Raw genomic sequence first — 16772 nt, 5'->3', positions numbered from 1 at the left:
ATCGCCTGAACATGTCAAAACCATGTCAAGAGTGAGGACTTGGGATGGAGCTCCGTGTTGACGTGTCCTTTTGTCCCATCCCTGGAGCTTGGCGACGTAAAGTCGCACGTATGGACAGACATCGAAAATGAGTTCAGCCATAATTGTTCCGTGTCCCTCGGAATGGTAAAATGGCCTCGATGTACTTATCGGCGACGCTTCTGGCCAACCAGGAGAGGCCAGCCGTGTACTCAAGCGATCGTTTCGGGGCTTGACACCGTTATCGATCAGTGCTACTTTTACCTCTCGCGTTGGCATCTGAATATTCTCCCCCTCGCTTTGTAGCCGTTGCGTAAAATTCCGGATAGTTTCCATCCATCGGTGGTCACTACAATCCTACACGTGAACAATTGACGTCCCAATACAAGTATTCCTGCGCAAAGAGCAATAGTATTATTAACATCTGTTGTGTTGAGTCAGTAGAACCAATTCCTAGAGTTGGACTTCTGGAGAGTCCGCATTTTGGGTCTAGGAATTCGTAGTCTACCACTTCTAATTCCCGCTTGGCATGGCTTTGCAGTCGAGTCTTGAACTCTTTGACCTTATTTTTCTGCCACTCCAGAGTCTCAACTCCCTTTAAAACCGGCTGTCAGCTCCCACTTTATATTGGAAGAAATGTGACTCTTACTAGTCTTGGGATTAAATGCACTTTTCTGAGCTTTGATGTGCATTGGCTTTGTAAGTATCATCTAATTTCATGTATTTGGCCGTTTGGGAATGGATAATGGTCAAACCATACCTCTGGTAGTTGGCGTAGCCCGTCTCCCCCGGACCAGCTTCGAAGTACCGCGTTGCAACCACTGGAGTAAAGCCATAACTCAACCACTTTTTTTGCCTTGGCAGCTATGACGCTGGCACAGAGATTTAGTTTGGTCCAATCCAAATAGCGAACGTCAAAACCTTCCAGGCAAGACACAATTGTCTCATCGCTACAGTATCTCATTGGGTTGTCAATGACTTTGAGTTTCAGGATCTGGGACACGTTTTTGTCTCGAAGTAATTGGAATATGTTTTTGAGATTTCTCATATCTTCCTTCCAGTTTTCCATCATGTTCTCCTCGGAGTCTGTGGGTGAGGCGACCTCCAAGTCCACTTGGGACATAATAGGGGATATCTGGGAGAGTTGTAGCACTTCTGAGCGTCAGCAGGGAGGTATCGGCCAGGTCGGAGAATGCTAGTTTGCTGGTCATCACCTGCGCCAAGGAGCCTTGTAAGCGATGCCCGTTTGATCCGATGTTTTTGTTTGGTCATGTCTCACTGGCCACTTACATTTTCCAAAGAGACATTTACAAGCCTCTTCGAAGTTTCCCAGCTTAGACGCATTCTCCTTCAAATAATTCTCCACTCTCTTAGGAAGACTGGATTGATGCGGCTGCTTGCACTTCTATTGCTCCTTCAATATCTCTGACGCTTGTTTCACTAGTGATGAGCCGCTTGTATTAATCCCAGGCTCGCCTCTTCGCTTGGGATTACTATTGTCTGCCATGGATTTTCCCGACCCGCTCAACTTGAGTTGAGGGCTCGCTACATGTGAGGTTTTGCTTCCAGTTATAGCTGCTGAACCTATTCTTTGAGGTGTCCTTTTCGAAGTCGCGTCTTGGCCGATCCTAAGATGGTAAAGGTAAGCAGATTGTTCATCCGAGTTTTGTATACTCAAGACACCAGGGTGCTTTTCGACCAAGCTTTGAATCTGTTTGAATATTCCGTCTTCTTTTGATACATAGGTCGCAGCTTCCTGAAATTGTGCAACTTGGATAGGGATCATCAATGGCACAACGCGTGTATTTGATCAGATCATGGAGAGGCGTGTTGCCGATATTGTTTTCCCCGAGGCTGCTTTTTTGGATGAAGGTTCGTGTATCGGCCTTGTCGATCAAATACTGAACCACATCCATGTGCTGAGCAATTGCGATATGAGGACATGTCTCTCCGTTCGCCTTTGGCAGGTGAATAAAGTTAGGTGCGTCATCCCCTACCGCGTCACATAAACATCGAAGTGCGTGGTTGTTGCTCTCTATAGCAGCCATGTGGAGGGCAGTCCCATTTTTTCCTTGATTTCCTGACATGTCTGGGCTTTTGCGAAGTGCAAATGTCATAATCGCCTGAAGATACAGTACTAGCTGGTTGTCAATGGTTTTTTCAATCGGCCACCTACGAACAGCCCGGTGAAGGATGGTCGCTTCATTTGTAAGACTCTTGTTGAAAACGAAGTACCGAGATGTATTGTGCGTACGTGCCTGCTAACATGCATGTGTCAGCGTTGTCCCCAACAAACCGATATTTGACAACTCTGATGCACAAGGCTGATGCCCAAGACCTTCGAGTTTCTATTCGGATTCTCACTGAGGAAACAGACGTCAACTCCTCTTGTATATCTCATCGCCGCACTTTTAAAGAAATTTGAACTGAAGGGAGAGAGCCTCCACTTAGCCGACTTTAATTAGCATTCAATACGAAGTCGACAAGACTCACCCGGAGAAGAATACCATTTCAATGATGGATCTCCGCGGACAACAAAACTCTATTAGAGGCATCGAAGCATCACACATGGTTGCAAGACCAAGGCAGTCCAATTAATCTCCCAGACTATTGTATATACCCTGGACCTTAGCCGTCTGAACAGGAGCCAATAACAGCGGTGCATATTATTCAACGTTTGGATTTGGGTGCCTAGTCCTCGTCCGCCGCAGCCCGAAAAAGTCGAGAGTATAGACATCACTTTATCTAATACGTTTAATGACAATCCAATCACAGCCCTTGACAAAGCTGCACAACAGCTGTTGAGAGATACATCATTTGTTATTGAAGACAACCTTGACTCTGAATCTGAATACGACTCTACATCTAAGATTCAGTATGGAGATAGCCGCGCGGTAAGTTCTCGTGTTCCTTTGGAGGATCTCAAGTGCCATAAATATTGGAACCATTTCTAGTCTCGACCATCTCCTGCCCTTGCCTTCGCAGCACGCGATATTGGCGGCACAGTCTTGCAAAGGGTAAGAAGAAATCGTGATATTATATTCCCCCAAATGAAAACGACTGAAGCAGAGCCCTTGCTGAAATGTTACACATCATTTCACTTACAGGCTCTTGTCGTGGCTTCAAGGGACATTAGGTACAAAGCCACATTGCAGAACACTTCACTGATGGTATGGGCCCCTTCCAACTCAAGGCAGCATAGCTTCAACTGCGGTGTTGGACTTGGATAACCCAAATAATCTTGTTTTACGTTTTCTTAGCTCTTTTTTGGCACCGCGCAGAGAGCCTCTGACGCTCTCCCATGGGACTACACACTATCTAGAATGCTGCATGTCGTCCAGTAGAATGCCTGGTCCCTGGGTTTTGGACTTGGCGCGTAAACTCTCTACCTTCCATGAGAAACTGGCTCAATTCTTCGGCTCTATTGATGGCCAGTTTCAGATCGTCAATATTTTCCAAAATCGATCTGAATCCGGTAACTATGAAAGTGTAAGACACAAGCACTTCGTTATCTGCCCTTCTACGATTCCGTTTTGGGCGCTTTGAAAACTGATTTGTGCTATATTATCTATTCTTCCGCATGTAGTCGGGAAATCCGCTGCAACATGTGGTAGAGATGACGAAATCCAAATCGGTGTTGACAGAAGTCACTAGGGGATTGACGAGTCTGGCGTGCCCGAACTCGATAAGATTTCGCGTGACTTACTCGAAGATGCCCGAGCTCGTTAGCCTCTCCCTTAACTTTGTATACCAACACGTTTACGCTTATGTAACGGATTCCTAGGAAAATGTAGGGACTATGAATAGTATGCAATTCTATTCCCAGGTAGACTTGCGAGTTGGACGTGTTCCAAAGTCCAAGCCAATCTACAGGCATCTCTGCGACTGGATCCTATCCGAACCTGTGCTGAATGATTGGGTGAACTCGACGACCAGGCACTTGCAGGTCCTAACAATAAAGCCAACAGGGGACCCAACCTCATTCCTGAACTCTATTATTGCGTCCATTCGGGACATGAGACAGAATCGAACTGATGTTTTTATCACTGCCCCCTACGATCAACACGCAAATGGACCCTACAAACGCGCAAAGCTTCTGGCATCTCTAGTATCACAAATCATCTATCGTTGCCCGCGCTTGTTTCTCGAAATTACAACTTACCAGGATGAAGTCAGGAGTGCCATCCATACAGCCAATATTTTTTGGGTTGAGTGGCTCCTATGGAAGAGTCTCGAAACCTTGTTATGCTTTCCTGGGTGCAATCAGGTCTTCTGCATGGTCCATCAGTCGCAGTTACCAGAATCTGTTGACTCCCATGAGTTACTAATTGTAGACCTAGCTGCACTGACTGAAACGAATGAAGTTTCGAGCAAAATCATCATCATGGAAAACACTTTGTCTGATATATTACTCGAGAAAATAGCATTTCATACTGAAGTCAACCTTGGGCAAGCAGAGGCTCATGCTGAATTGCGAAAATACCTTGAACAGCAATTAGACCTCGTGGGCGAAGGGAATCGAGGTTTAGTGCCATTGAAAATTACCATTCTGGACCATATCTTCATAGAATCAAAAGAACTCCGACGCATTCGCTATTTCCTTCGGTACATTGAACACCTACCATTTTCCACGGAAGCAGCCGTGAAGGAGACCGTGCATAAGTTTTCGACGGACAACAGCGCTTTTTCGACTATTTTGCAGCTGGTTCCCCCAAGTTCTCAATCCTTGGTAAAGGACGCGTTATGCTGGATTCTGCATTCCATGCGGCCACTAACATGCGATGAACTGGGTGTGGCGTTGCGGACTCCAGAAGGCGATGATAACGGCGACTCTCAAATGAAAGACAGGAGTTCGTCTAACGTCGCAGAAGCCCTTGATAATATGCTCTGCGGTGTAGTAGAAATCGACAACAACACCATTTACCTAACACACGAGCATTTCTGGATATTTCTCGACCAACCCCAGCCTGAAATACCCTGGTGCAGAATGGGCCACAATGCTCATTCTGATATCGCTCGGCGTTGCTTGACATATTTATCTCACCAGCTCAGCGCTCACCCACATAGCCAAGAAACCTCAAGCAGCACAGTTGGGGATATGTCTGCGAAGAAAACTAGCAATGCCCATGGTGGTGTAATTTTGATTGGGGTGAAATACCCTTTCTTGAGTATTCAGCTCAGAACTGGCACAAGCATCTTCAACTAGGCCCACTGAAATTGGATGAACAAGTCAGAATCTTCCTTGATGTTGATAAACGATGGGAAAACTGGGCGACATTGTTATTGCGTCATAGAGCTGTCGCAGATGACAGCTTTCAACCAAGTCGAATTTATGTACCGGCAAACCTTCACGGTGTGCTTCGAATTCCACTTGCTCAAGCCGTCGATATCGCTATACGAGCGATCTCGCAGCCATATTTCGAACAAGTAACCGAGTGGTCGTTGGTATTCTTGGCTGTTGTCCAAGCTGGCGATATCTTGACGATGTCAAATATCCAGGAGGTAATGAATGAACCCAACAAACAACACTTATGGAGGCGTTCGCAACTGGGTCCGATGATGCTTTGTGCAAGCTGTGTAAGCTTGAACCGAGCTTTGTTCGCGTAAAGTTTGATATAATTCTTTCTTGTGCCGCCAAGCCTGGGAACACGCGCCTGGTGGAGTTTCTTTTGGGTGGAAAAAACCATAGCTGGTCTAGAGATGTCGATACTTCAGGGCTAGCCCCGTTACATGAAGCTCTGAAATGGGGTCATACCACCATCAGCAGAAGGCTCTACGGTTTCTTCAAGCCTAAACTTATTTTTCATCGCACCGGGCCTTTCCAAGGTCAAACTATTCTACATGTCGCCGCGAGACATGGGGAATCAAGCCTCATAGCAATGATATGTGCTGCGGGGATGGATATCAATTGCCTTGACTCGGCTAACATGTCCCCGTTGTATCTCGCATCAAGGAACGGATATGTCGATGCTGTGAATCGGCTTCTGAGTGCTCAAGCGAATACTGACATTGCGGATCAGAATGGGGACACTGCTCTACACGCTGCAAGCCGTCGTGGATTCTGTGAGGTTGCTTCAGCATTGATTCGATACGGCGCGAATGTCAATATTGCAAACCGTCAGAGACAGACAGCTCTACACGTAGCCCTTAAGAGCGATCATGGGTATATAGCTCTTTGCCCTCTGGGGCTAGAGGAGACTAGCATGGCGAGACCGTCCACAACTGGCACGAATACTCGCTCGAGGGTCACCATGGATGTAAACATTGAGCTGTCTCTCTTACCGCTCGCGTTAAAACAATCAGCTCAGAATCACTGCTTAAACACGGGCTGCCATGTAACGCTAGTACTCGAAAAGGTAGATCAGCACTTCAAGTTGCCTCAAAATACGGGTATTACGAGGCTTTCCTTCGACTTGCTGAAAGTGAAGCCGACGTTAATCTCACGGACGTTAAAACAACTTCTGCACTTCATTCATCATCTCGGAGAGGTCACACCAACATAGTCAAGGGATTGCTAGATCAAGGTGCAGACGCGGGCGCGGTGCATAGGAGAGGCTGTACAGCACTACAGTTTGCCCGCCAAGGCGGCTATATCAAGATTGTCCAAGCTCTGCTACCACACGCTACTCATCAGGATCGTGAAAAGGCTCTTCACATAGCTGCGATATTAGGGCGCGTGGATATCTTGGTACTCTTACTAGATTCAGGCACAGACAAGAATGCCCAAGATGACAAGCTTAATTGCGCTCTTCACTTCGCCGCATATGTCGACGATCCCCGAGTTGCTGAAGTGCTGCTTCTCAGAAGAGCTGGGTTGGACATGAAAGATGAAGACGGGAGGACAACATTGCTTGAGGCCGCATGGATGAATTCTCTCCAAGTGCTGAACTTACTCATATCCGCGAGTGCCGACATAAATGAGAAAGACAAAGCTGGCAGGACCGCGGTACTCCTTGCGGCCGACTTAGACTCCCCTGAGGCTGTCCGATTACTTTTGAGGAATGGTGCCAGTCTGGATATACCACCATCCCGTGGGTATGACGAATATGACAGCTTCTTGGATCTCGCACTCGCCCAATTCAGCGTCAACGTTACTGACGTGATATTAGATCACTATAAGGAGTGGAATTATGATATTTCTACCCTTGTCTCGTCCATATGGGCAGCACTTCCCGTTCGGTCATAACCCGTTATGCATGGACGCTGCACCTGTGGCTTTCCATCGTCGTCTCGCACGTTCGGCATCAGATATCGTGCGTTTTCCTCATTAGCATCCTCGAGGATGAGCTCGAAATCAAGCGACATCTTGTCTGGTGGGTGGTGGCGTAAGCCTCCCTGTACTCTTCGTAGATTGTACTGGCCAAACTCACAGAACATGCAGATGGATAGCTCGTAAACGGGCCTTGCTCTCCTCGCCACTCTCCTCGATCTCTGCTCCTTTCTCTTACCCCTCAATTACGCTATCCTGCATTTACGAAGGCGGCCCGGTGCTAAACACGGGTGAGCTGCCGTGACACACAGTTCGCGTATGCATTGGACAACACGGTGTAAGCGCCGAGACGTTCCGGGCTGCAATAGAAATGCAGGCAGGACACCTATCGTGAATCCATCGTTGAGGGTATGGAGCCTGTCTCGTTTCGTGATGCAAATCTATTCCTCCCTGCCCAGCGCGGCTTCTTCCAAGGGTTTGGCCATTTACTAGTATGAATGTGAGTCCAATTACGATCCATCTTTCCCCGGTGAGTTGTTCCACAAAGACTATACGTGTTATTGCTCGCATGTAGTAGGCTGAAGTAGAGGCTCTTGGTGAAGGGTAGTGTGCAGATCAGCTTTGAAATCATGGCGCTTGTCTCAACTTAGTGATTTATTATACCCGGGGTTCTCCGAATCCGCATAGAAATTCATCTTTTATTCTCGAGAGGTGTAAAAGGAATTCAGAACGAAACAGCGTGGTTCAAAATGCTACTTCATCGAGTTGCAGGTGAGCCACGGGGTACGGCAACCGTGTGTGTGAATGAGAGGGTGTTACTTGTTACAGAAATTCAGTTTTGCAACGTAGAGTCTGGGCATGACTTTTGCAGATCCGTGTATGAAGACGTGAGAGGAAACTGTAAAGAAAGCACAAAATTGGTGCTCCTCAAGCCAGCAGCACTGTTGATTTGTGGACGAGGGCGATATTGGCCGCCCCTACTTCAAGCTTCTCCCAAACAATAACAATGTCCTGCTCTAATGATGAGACGAGGCGAACCATGTGGTTGACTCGTTCAATGCTGGCTTCTTCCACAGCAGCTTTCAAGTTCTTTGTGAAATATAGACTGCGTCGTTCCATTGGAATGACGTCAAAGCGCTATAGCTGCAATTATCAGGTCTATCTATCCCTTTGACATCATCTTCGATTCCCTTTGGAGTTGCGTCGGATGTGAAAGATTGGTTGCTTTCTGCCCATTCATGTTCGAGATTTGATTAAGGAACAATACAATAAAATAGAAGAACAGTTTATTTGGGGTTGAATTTTAGTTCTGGCCACAACTATTTAACTTGAGATCAAGTTTAACTTTGTCGCAATGTCGTTGGATCCGCGGGCTTGATCCCACGAGTCCTTCGGCCTCGACCCATATATGGCTTGACAGGTTGTTCCATGATCCTCCTCATTTCAAGCATCTCTTGTTGGTAGTTTAATTTTTCTTTCAGCTCAACTTCAGCCACTGTTTGCCCTTGGTTGTTTTGCCTTGTGGCATCGGCTCCGGCAGAAAGAAGAGCTATTTTCAGCTCTTCAGCCCTCGGAATCACTCGACGGGAATTTTGTAGCGAATGAAATGACAGCGTCCACTCTGGAAAAGAAACTGCGTAATGGAGCGGCGTGCAGGAGTCATTGTCGCCAACATTCGGATCTGCTCCGATCGCGAGCAGCAGCTTCGCGACGTTTACAGCGTGGGACTTGCATGCTTTAAGAAGGGCCGTGCGCCCAAGACTGTCTTTTGCGTCGATGTCAATGTTTTTCTTGTATGCTTTGAAACACAGGTATGTGCTCTCGACCGGAAACGCGCAATCTCTGGGATGGTTCATGCCGGTTCCGTTGGCTAGCAAGTGAAGCGGCGTACACCCTTCGTGGTCTTTAAGACTGACATCCGCATCACGAGATACGAGAAAACTGAGAAGCTCAGACATCAAATTTGCGCAAGCATAGTGCAATGGCGTCCGACCAAAAGAATCTTGGGCGTTAATGTCTTCCAGTCCGATGTCAATCAAATAAGTGGCTGTCCTTACAGCGAAAGCCGGGGCAGGATTTTCCTGTATGTTAGGATTCTCCGGAACCTCTCCGTAATATATTTCGGACGGGGAAGCCCATTTGTACTCTTCGTCTGACAACGCCAGCCAATGTAGAGCAGTCCGTTTGAATCGGTCGGTTTGGTGCTTTAAACCCCTGGATAATAGATGCTTCACCACCTCAGCATTGAAATATAATGCCGCGATATGAAGATATCCAACACCGTCTCCTCCCCATCTAGCCGGCCCAGGAGGAAACCTATCTGCTGTCTCGTGGAACGTCTCGTTCAGATCATGGCCGGACATGTCAATCAAACGGGAGAAGAGCTCTTCGCTAGCCCATGTACATGCCCCATATATCAGAGTTTTGTTTGAGTAGTAATCCCTGATGGTGGTTTCTGCTCCTTTCTCCAGCAATTTCCAAGCAACGCGCTCCCTTCTCGCCGTGCTCTCGTCCATTAACCATGCCCGTTGGCGTCTATTGGTATCCAAGGTTTCATCATGTATGCTGGTGGAAAAGATTGCCTCTGTGAGAGCAGTGTCCCCGCGTTCTGGATCCGATGGAGGCGTACAAGCTGCACCCCAAGCAGTGAATCTAGGTTGAATTCTGCGATTAATCAGCTTTTCTGCTCCTCTGTTGAGAAATTCCAGAACACATTTTTCATAAGCATTGCGTGCTGCAGTGTGCAGTACTTCAATGTAATCATCAATTGCTTTGCCTTGGGAGAGAGCATAGTCCAGAAGCCATGCAAGCGACTGGTGGCCACCGGCCTTTGCGGCAATCTCAACAGCTGTTACCAACTCCTCTCGAACCGTGATGCATTGGCCGAGTGGATCAGCTCCGGCGCGAGACAAAAGTTCTAATATAGCGGCACTATCTTGACGGTAGCAAACATCGCCAATCAATGTGTCTCTTTTCTCATCTCCAACGGTTGCACCCCTTTGGACCAGTAGTTCAACTATTTTGACAGCCTCATCAGGTACGCTGTCAACATAGTGTTTCCCCATCCTACAGCTGTATGCGTATATAGCAAAGTGAAGGAGTGGTTCCGTTTTCTTTTTGAGTTTTGCACACTCTGGAGATGGTGGCCATGGGGAACCCGCGTCAAGCTGTATCCAGCCCAGTCTCCAGCTGCGATAACTCTCCGCAAAGTTAACCACGTTGCTATTGACAAGGTGAGGTTGTTCGTCCAATATACGAGTGACGGTTTTGGCATCGTAGTAAAATATTGATTGGACTAGGTCACTGGAAATAGTTCCGTCGTCTAGGCATACTCGAACCTCCCTTCCCGAGGTGTTTGATCGCTGTGTGTCGGGGTGATCAAAAGAAGAGGCTAAAGAAGGCTGAATTTTATCGTGAGATTCCATGTCGCCAGATGTACAAGTTTCAAAACCCAAATGCGATCGAAAAATGAGAATGGAAGTCCCAAGATTGAAGTCATCTGCGAGAAAAGTATGGAGTTACATCCCGCTCTCTCCCCATCTAGTTAAGATATTGTTCAGACGCGCATAGGGGCCACGTACATAAACAATACGTAATAGCCGCGTGGATACATTGATAGTGACAGCGTAAAGAGTCCCTCGGAATATGCATAGAATGGAACGCAAGACGGGACGACACAGCTATCGTTTGGTCCCAAGGAATTTGACATTAGTACGAAAGTCAGTCTTTTTCTCCGCTTTCTCCATTTATTCGTGCCAAGAGTGGATTCATGGATGCAAGTTTATGCAGCAGAGAGAGGATTGGCTATAGCGATATAGCTATCGGAACATAGATACGGAGCAGCCCTACTTGCTAAGAAGTTAGGGCGCAATTTCGTTGCGATAGATGCATATTGATGCACTGTGTCAGACAACCACGAGGTCATGGGGTTCAAGCATCATGGCGGCCAGCGTGTTGAATCAGAGAATTGAAGAACAAATAAAAGAAAGGCATGAACATAGTCTTTCTCCGATCAGAAGCTTCGCCAAAACTGTAATGAGTAACCATGTCTGTCACACGGCTACACGAGCGCTACAATCACGGGACCTAGGGCACAAGGCTTTCCTCAACTTATTGTATAAATAGAGCTCTTTGGCTTTTGTCCATCTAGGCCTTGGGAGAAACCAAGGAAGTTGAACGCCAAGGTCCCTTAGCACCAAAGAGTCAAGACTGTTATTATAGCTTAATCGAGTTACTACCCCAAGTGTGACAAGGGCTTAGAACAATATTCGATTCAGCTAATAATCCGCTCTCGTATCAAAAGTACTTAGAATTCTCAAGGCCTCTGGGGGCAGATGCCCCTTATTTATACAAAGAAGAGGTGAGCAAGCGAGCCTGGAAGCCTGAGGCACCAACTAGTTCTCGAGAGTCGAGCCCTTGTGTAACTATCGTCAGGTTCATGTGCCGGCCCGTGCCTTCCATACATCGTGACCTCCGTGTAGCACCAACACTTCACAGAGTAAGACTAACTTAATGTTAAATATAATTCTAGCCCCAGGAGTCCCCAATTATGCCTGTAAAAGTGGCATATTTGTGACGGCCAAATCGATTGTGAGTACTACCCTCCGTATAACCAAAACTTTCGTAACAAAATTCATTTTGTGCAGCACTGGTCGAACTTTTAAAAGCCACACATCTGAGTGCCCGCCAGAATGCTCAAGGTCATTCCAATATCTAGCTTCTACGCTGCGGACTTTGAGCTTCGCCTTCTTAATGACATTTGTGTGGCTCAATTGATGTCGATAATTTGACCGCCGCCTCGTGAAATTCTCGGACCAGGACTTTACAGCAAATATCTGAATCAGGATTTATTAGAGAGAGGCACGAATGACCTTCTAGTTCGGCCTGCTCGGTGGTGGCATCATATCCTGATAATCCTCATAATTTGGCCGGGTACCAACGTGTGGCACTCTCTCATGCAAGTCAGCAAAATCCACAGACGCCGAATCGGCTACCCAGCTCTCGTAGAAAATAGGATCAGTCCGAGATGTTGGTGCGAAGCTTCGGAGAGGCATTCGCGTTCTGTCGGCGCTTGTCTCGCCTGCGTCATTAGGGTATAGATGGGAGAATGAAGCCATATCAGCGATTCCGGTGGAAACGAGATGCTGTCCAAACCTTGCAATGGCGGACTCCAGTTCAGTTGCACCTTCTGGCGCTGGTGCACCAATCCACCACCGAGCTTGCCTTGGAATTCGTGTGTTTCGCGTATTCTCACACGCAAAAATTGTTGACCTGTGATTCACTCCACTTGCTCCAATAGTATCAGCCCCAGCAACTCGTGAATCGGCGTCTGCAAAGTCTTGAACCCGATTTGCGTGGAAGACATTCAGGATGGTGGCACCTGCATAATAATTGTCCGTGGCCGAAGATGCTGTGCTAATTCTTCTAAACATGGATATGCCGGGGAAGCCTTCCTCATTCGCCGGCTCGTATTCTTGTTGTCTTGCGTCTCTGATGGCACTGTAGCTATCCCTTCGAAAGTGCAAGTGGAAAACCACCCATCTAGCATTGGGAGCTCGGGACGATGAATATCTATTCCCGATGGTTGTGTCAGGGACGACACCCAGGGTCGGGCCGATCCAATACGCAATCTCCAATCCGAAATCCCTTATATTATCACTACGATTTGGCGGGCGAAATGCAAGCCATCTGGCATAATGCAACGTCAGATCACCGTTAACCACTCCATTGAGAGCTGTGAGGACGCTCGGGTGTGCTGGGCTTTCGAACCGCAGGGAGCCCACAGTCCAAGGGCCGATGAACACCCTCTTGTTAAAGGGTGTGCCGGTCTCTTGCTCTGAAAGCCCCTCGGTAGCTGAGGCGTCTCGAGGCCCGAGATGTCCAGAAGGCACGACGCATACACGCTCAGCGGCGTTTGCTTGACGGATGGCTGTGGTGGCATCGATTGGACTGCAGAGGAAGTCGGCGAAGAAGCCTTTGCTGTCGTACAGGGTTCTGGCCCAGTCATGTAACTCCTCAACGCTCGCCACTTGTCTAGAGTATCCAAAATAGGCTTCTATAAGTCTTTGTATATCCGTCCGCACCTGTGGGACGGTAAGAACAGAAGAAAGAATGGATGCTAATGTCATGTAGCTGGTATAGCTAAGGGCACTTGGGCCCTTTGAAGAGGCAGCTCGACGAAAAGGCCCGGGTGAGACGGGACATGTAGGGTTCTCGTCGTATAATTTGAGGTAGAACTCAAGTTCAAGAAGCTGATTGTTGGAAATACCACGACTCTCTAAGTCGCCATCCGGGTCCAGTGCTCCGCCGCAACAATACCCCTGGAAGTGTGCCAATAAACAGTCGCTGTGTGTGGCAGCTTTGGTCCTGGCTATCTGAATTTGGCCTTGTGGACAATTGTCAACGCACATTGATAGGGGAAAGAGATTCTTTTCAGTTGACTGCCATTCGCACCTCTGAAAGGCTTTGGGGGGTTCCTTGCCCTTGCAGCAGAGCGTTCTGAATCCAACTCGACAAAAGCGTCTCCCTCCAGGCCCGTAAAGTGACGAAGATGCCCAGGTAGGAAAGTCAGAAGGGCACCAGCCTGCATAAGGCATATCCGGCGAGCAGTTTGGAGCCTCCCCAATCCATTTGCACTGGCCATAGGGGGCTGTCGACTCCGTTTCCTCGCAGCAGGCTGATTGATGTCCAGACGATGCGCAGCCTATCATGGAACTGCCAACATCAACTTCACCTGTTTCGCATCCGGGTGTACATTGGCCGGCTTCACTGTACCCTCTCCACCTACACTTCGGCGTGGCCTTTGACTTGGGACAGCAAAAGTGACGAGACGCTCCGGTTCTCAAGAAGCAGTCGTCACTGGATGTCATCGTGCTCTTAGAGTCATCGCTGCGCACCACCTGGGCGAAACCAGAAGGGCATGGCTGGCCACAGCCTGTCCAATGACAGTACTTAGCCTGAGTCTTTGAATTGATGTTTAGAGATAGGGTGATAAAAGCCCCCCCGGGCAACTTTGTCGGCTCATGGCTGACAGCTCGCGCTAGACCATGGGCATAATCTCCGTCACGGTTGTCGTGGCTTATTGCCCAGACCATTACGCCGCCGAGGCAGAGAGACTTTGCGAAGTCCGCTTTCTGTCGCATAGTCTCCTCATCGTCAAACGATACCCACTGATCTGTGCCCCATGATATCCATTTAACAGCCGCTTCTTTGTCAAACGTCGGTTTTAGGTTCTCAGAACGAATGATGTCGTCGATTTCCGTATTCAACAAAACTCCAGGCTCATTGCTGCAGTGGCCAGCGCGCCCTGCAGAGACAAAAGGGCATCCTGGGTGGGAACAAGCAGGGTCTGCCACTGTTGCGCTGCGGCCATAGAAGGCTAACCCTAGATTCACCATCTGAGGATTAATATTATTTCTCCACAGCAAATCCAACATATCGGCAATTTCGGTAAGGTTCGTGTGAGCATTCAAACTTTGGAGAAACCGTTAGCATAGCTTCCTACTATTATAATGCGATTTTATACGCTATGGGGTCGCAAGTCGATATACTTACAAAGCACCATGTTCTTTACCATAGTCGGTGGAGAGATCCCACTTGCCATGAAGATCGTATGACATGGTATTAAACCAATCGACGCTTTCTTGCATGCTTCGGATGTCGAAGTGTTGAAGATACCAGAAGCTAATGGGGATGGTGACTGAGATTCCGTACTCTGAATTGGCGTTCTTTAGAGCAGAACGCAAACGACGTAGGAAGACTGGGAAGTTCTTGAAATCCTCTTCTCGGCCACTGCGGTCGGGTGCGCGTGGGTACTCCCTATCACCTTCAGCGTCAGTCACTTGGTGTGTAGGTTTGTTTTGAGTTTGTTGGAGCATCTTTTACCAGTCCAGATCAACACCATCGAAGTTGTACGTTTGCATTATCTGAATCAACGAAGCAAAAAATTTGCTTTGGCGTTCTTCAGAAGCTGCAATATCCGAAAACGCCATTTTAGTCGGCTGATCATCATCATTAAACGTCCAGCCTCCTATGGCTAACCATATTTTAGTTCCAGCATCTTGATACCGAATAGACTGGAGTCGCTCCCATAATCTTTCGTCTCTTCCTGTGCTAGGAACAACATTAAATGATGCCGGGTCGATACTCCCAAAAGCAAAATTGATATGGGTATAAACTCCAGGTACAATATCCTCTGGGAAGATGCTATGACATCGTCGGTCAGGGGCCCAGCCTTCATAGTACCCAATGACCCGGTCGATGGATCCCTTTGAGCAGGAAGGACGTTTCACCACCTCACTACCGCAAAACTCTTCGGTTGTTCCGCAGAACCCATGTTTGGAACAGCAGACGTTTAGTGCGCAGGTGCTGAGGTTTGAATAGGCCAAACCCCATCCTGGGTCACATTGTGATTTGGTTTGACATCCGGCAACGCAATTCTCGGGGCTGCAGAAGTCGCCGCCTAGACCACAGAAGCCGTGCTTAGAACAGCAGCCAAATTTGCATGGCCGATCAGCATCGCATTCCTTCTTTGCATCACAGTTGTTCACGCAGTCCGAGCCACAAAAGTCGTCTCCCCAGCCGCAATAGCCGTGCTTTGAGCAACAGCCAGTTGCACAGGGAGTTGTGCTACTACATGTCTGACCGCTTGACAACGAAAGCAGAGCAAGTACAGCGAATAAGATGCCGAGGGGTCTTGCAAAGGGGCTCCATTTGACCGACGGCTTATAACACATGCTAGCCACACGCAATCGGCAGCCCTGCCTCGAGTGTAGCATCAGAGGTCAAAGTAATGAGATGGGGTAATAAATTTTAAGAGAAAGGAGCGTGTCTTTTTCAAACAAGAGTTGAAGACGAAGATATTCAGAGTTGTAAAAGCAAACTTCTATTGCCGAGAGTTCTCTTTAATGGAATTACAAGATTGCAGCACGCTCACAACTATTTGAATTGGACTTAGCCCGAGGGATAACCGTATTAATTATTCCCGATGTATTCTGGGCTGATACTCCGAGGCTTCTGTAGGAAGAAATTTCCGCAGCAGTCAATGCCGGGCAATGCTTCCTAAAACATACCGTCCAAATGACTCGATACCGTGCGCGATATAATTTACCGCCGCTATGTATGGGGCTTTGGCGTCTTGAAGGATTTCACGACTGACACTCGTTGCGAAGCCCGTGTTCTCGTGCTACACCAGCCGTGGTCTGGGCTGGTCGATAATGCATATAAGTGGCTCCCAAATGGATATATGGACGCGGAAATTGTACAGCGTATCCACTGAATGGAAAGTTGCGTGTGTCTCATCATTCCTCATTATATAAACCTTGCCGCTGTTAGCCTTGGCATGAGTTTCGGTTAGAAAAATTAGAGATTTTGGCTTGGCTGTATGGAGTTTTCATAGCATTCCTCCGTACATACGTAGGATTCAAGCGTTGTATCCACTGCTACTACTCAATTTTTGCATGAACGGAATTCGGCTATTTCCAAAATTGAGCTACTTACCGTAGCTGCAGTCATGGAGCATCCCAAGTTTCGCCGCACCGAGTCT

At 47.9% G+C, this 16772-nt stretch overlaps 3 protein-coding genes across 3 annotated transcripts; 1 reads left to right on the top strand and 2 right to left on the bottom strand.

The window, feature by feature from the left end:
• Positions 1 to 5945: 5945 nt before the first annotated feature.
• Positions 5946 to 7204, top strand: J3458_004949 (uncharacterized protein; the record flags this gene model as incomplete). The annotated part of the gene is made up of 2 exons (XM_066118516.1): positions 5946 to 6181; positions 6379 to 7204. 2 exons carry the CDS (start codon positions 5946 to 5948, stop codon positions 7202 to 7204), a joined length of 1062 nt encoding a protein of 353 aa, XP_065976036.1.
• A 1316-nt stretch (positions 7205 to 8520) lies between these two features.
• On the bottom strand, positions 8521 to 10653 carry J3458_004948 (uncharacterized protein; the record flags this gene model as incomplete). The annotated part of the gene is made up of 1 exon (XM_066118515.1): positions 8521 to 10653. The coding sequence occupies one exon, from the start codon at positions 10651 to 10653 to the stop codon at positions 8569 to 8571; it is 2085 nt and encodes a 694-aa protein (XP_065976035.1). The 3' UTR covers positions 8521 to 8568.
• A 1449-nt stretch (positions 10654 to 12102) lies between these two features.
• On the bottom strand, positions 12103 to 15219 carry J3458_004947 (uncharacterized protein; the record flags this gene model as incomplete). Its single annotated transcript, XM_066118514.1, has 4 exons — positions 12103 to 13613; positions 14016 to 14701; positions 14783 to 15046; positions 15113 to 15219. 4 exons carry the CDS (start codon positions 15217 to 15219, stop codon positions 12103 to 12105), a joined length of 2568 nt encoding a protein of 855 aa, XP_065976034.1.
• Positions 15220 to 16772: the final 1553 nt, after the last annotated feature.

The sequence above is a fragment of the Metarhizium acridum genome (genome assembly GCF_019434415.1).
Source record: "Metarhizium acridum strain ARSEF 324 chromosome Unknown scaffold_31, whole genome shotgun sequence".
NCBI classification, from domain to species: domain Eukaryota; kingdom Fungi; phylum Ascomycota; class Sordariomycetes; order Hypocreales; family Clavicipitaceae; genus Metarhizium; species Metarhizium acridum.
Note: the sequence above shows the minus strand (reverse complement) of the source record. Positions and strands in the feature narration are given on the sequence as shown.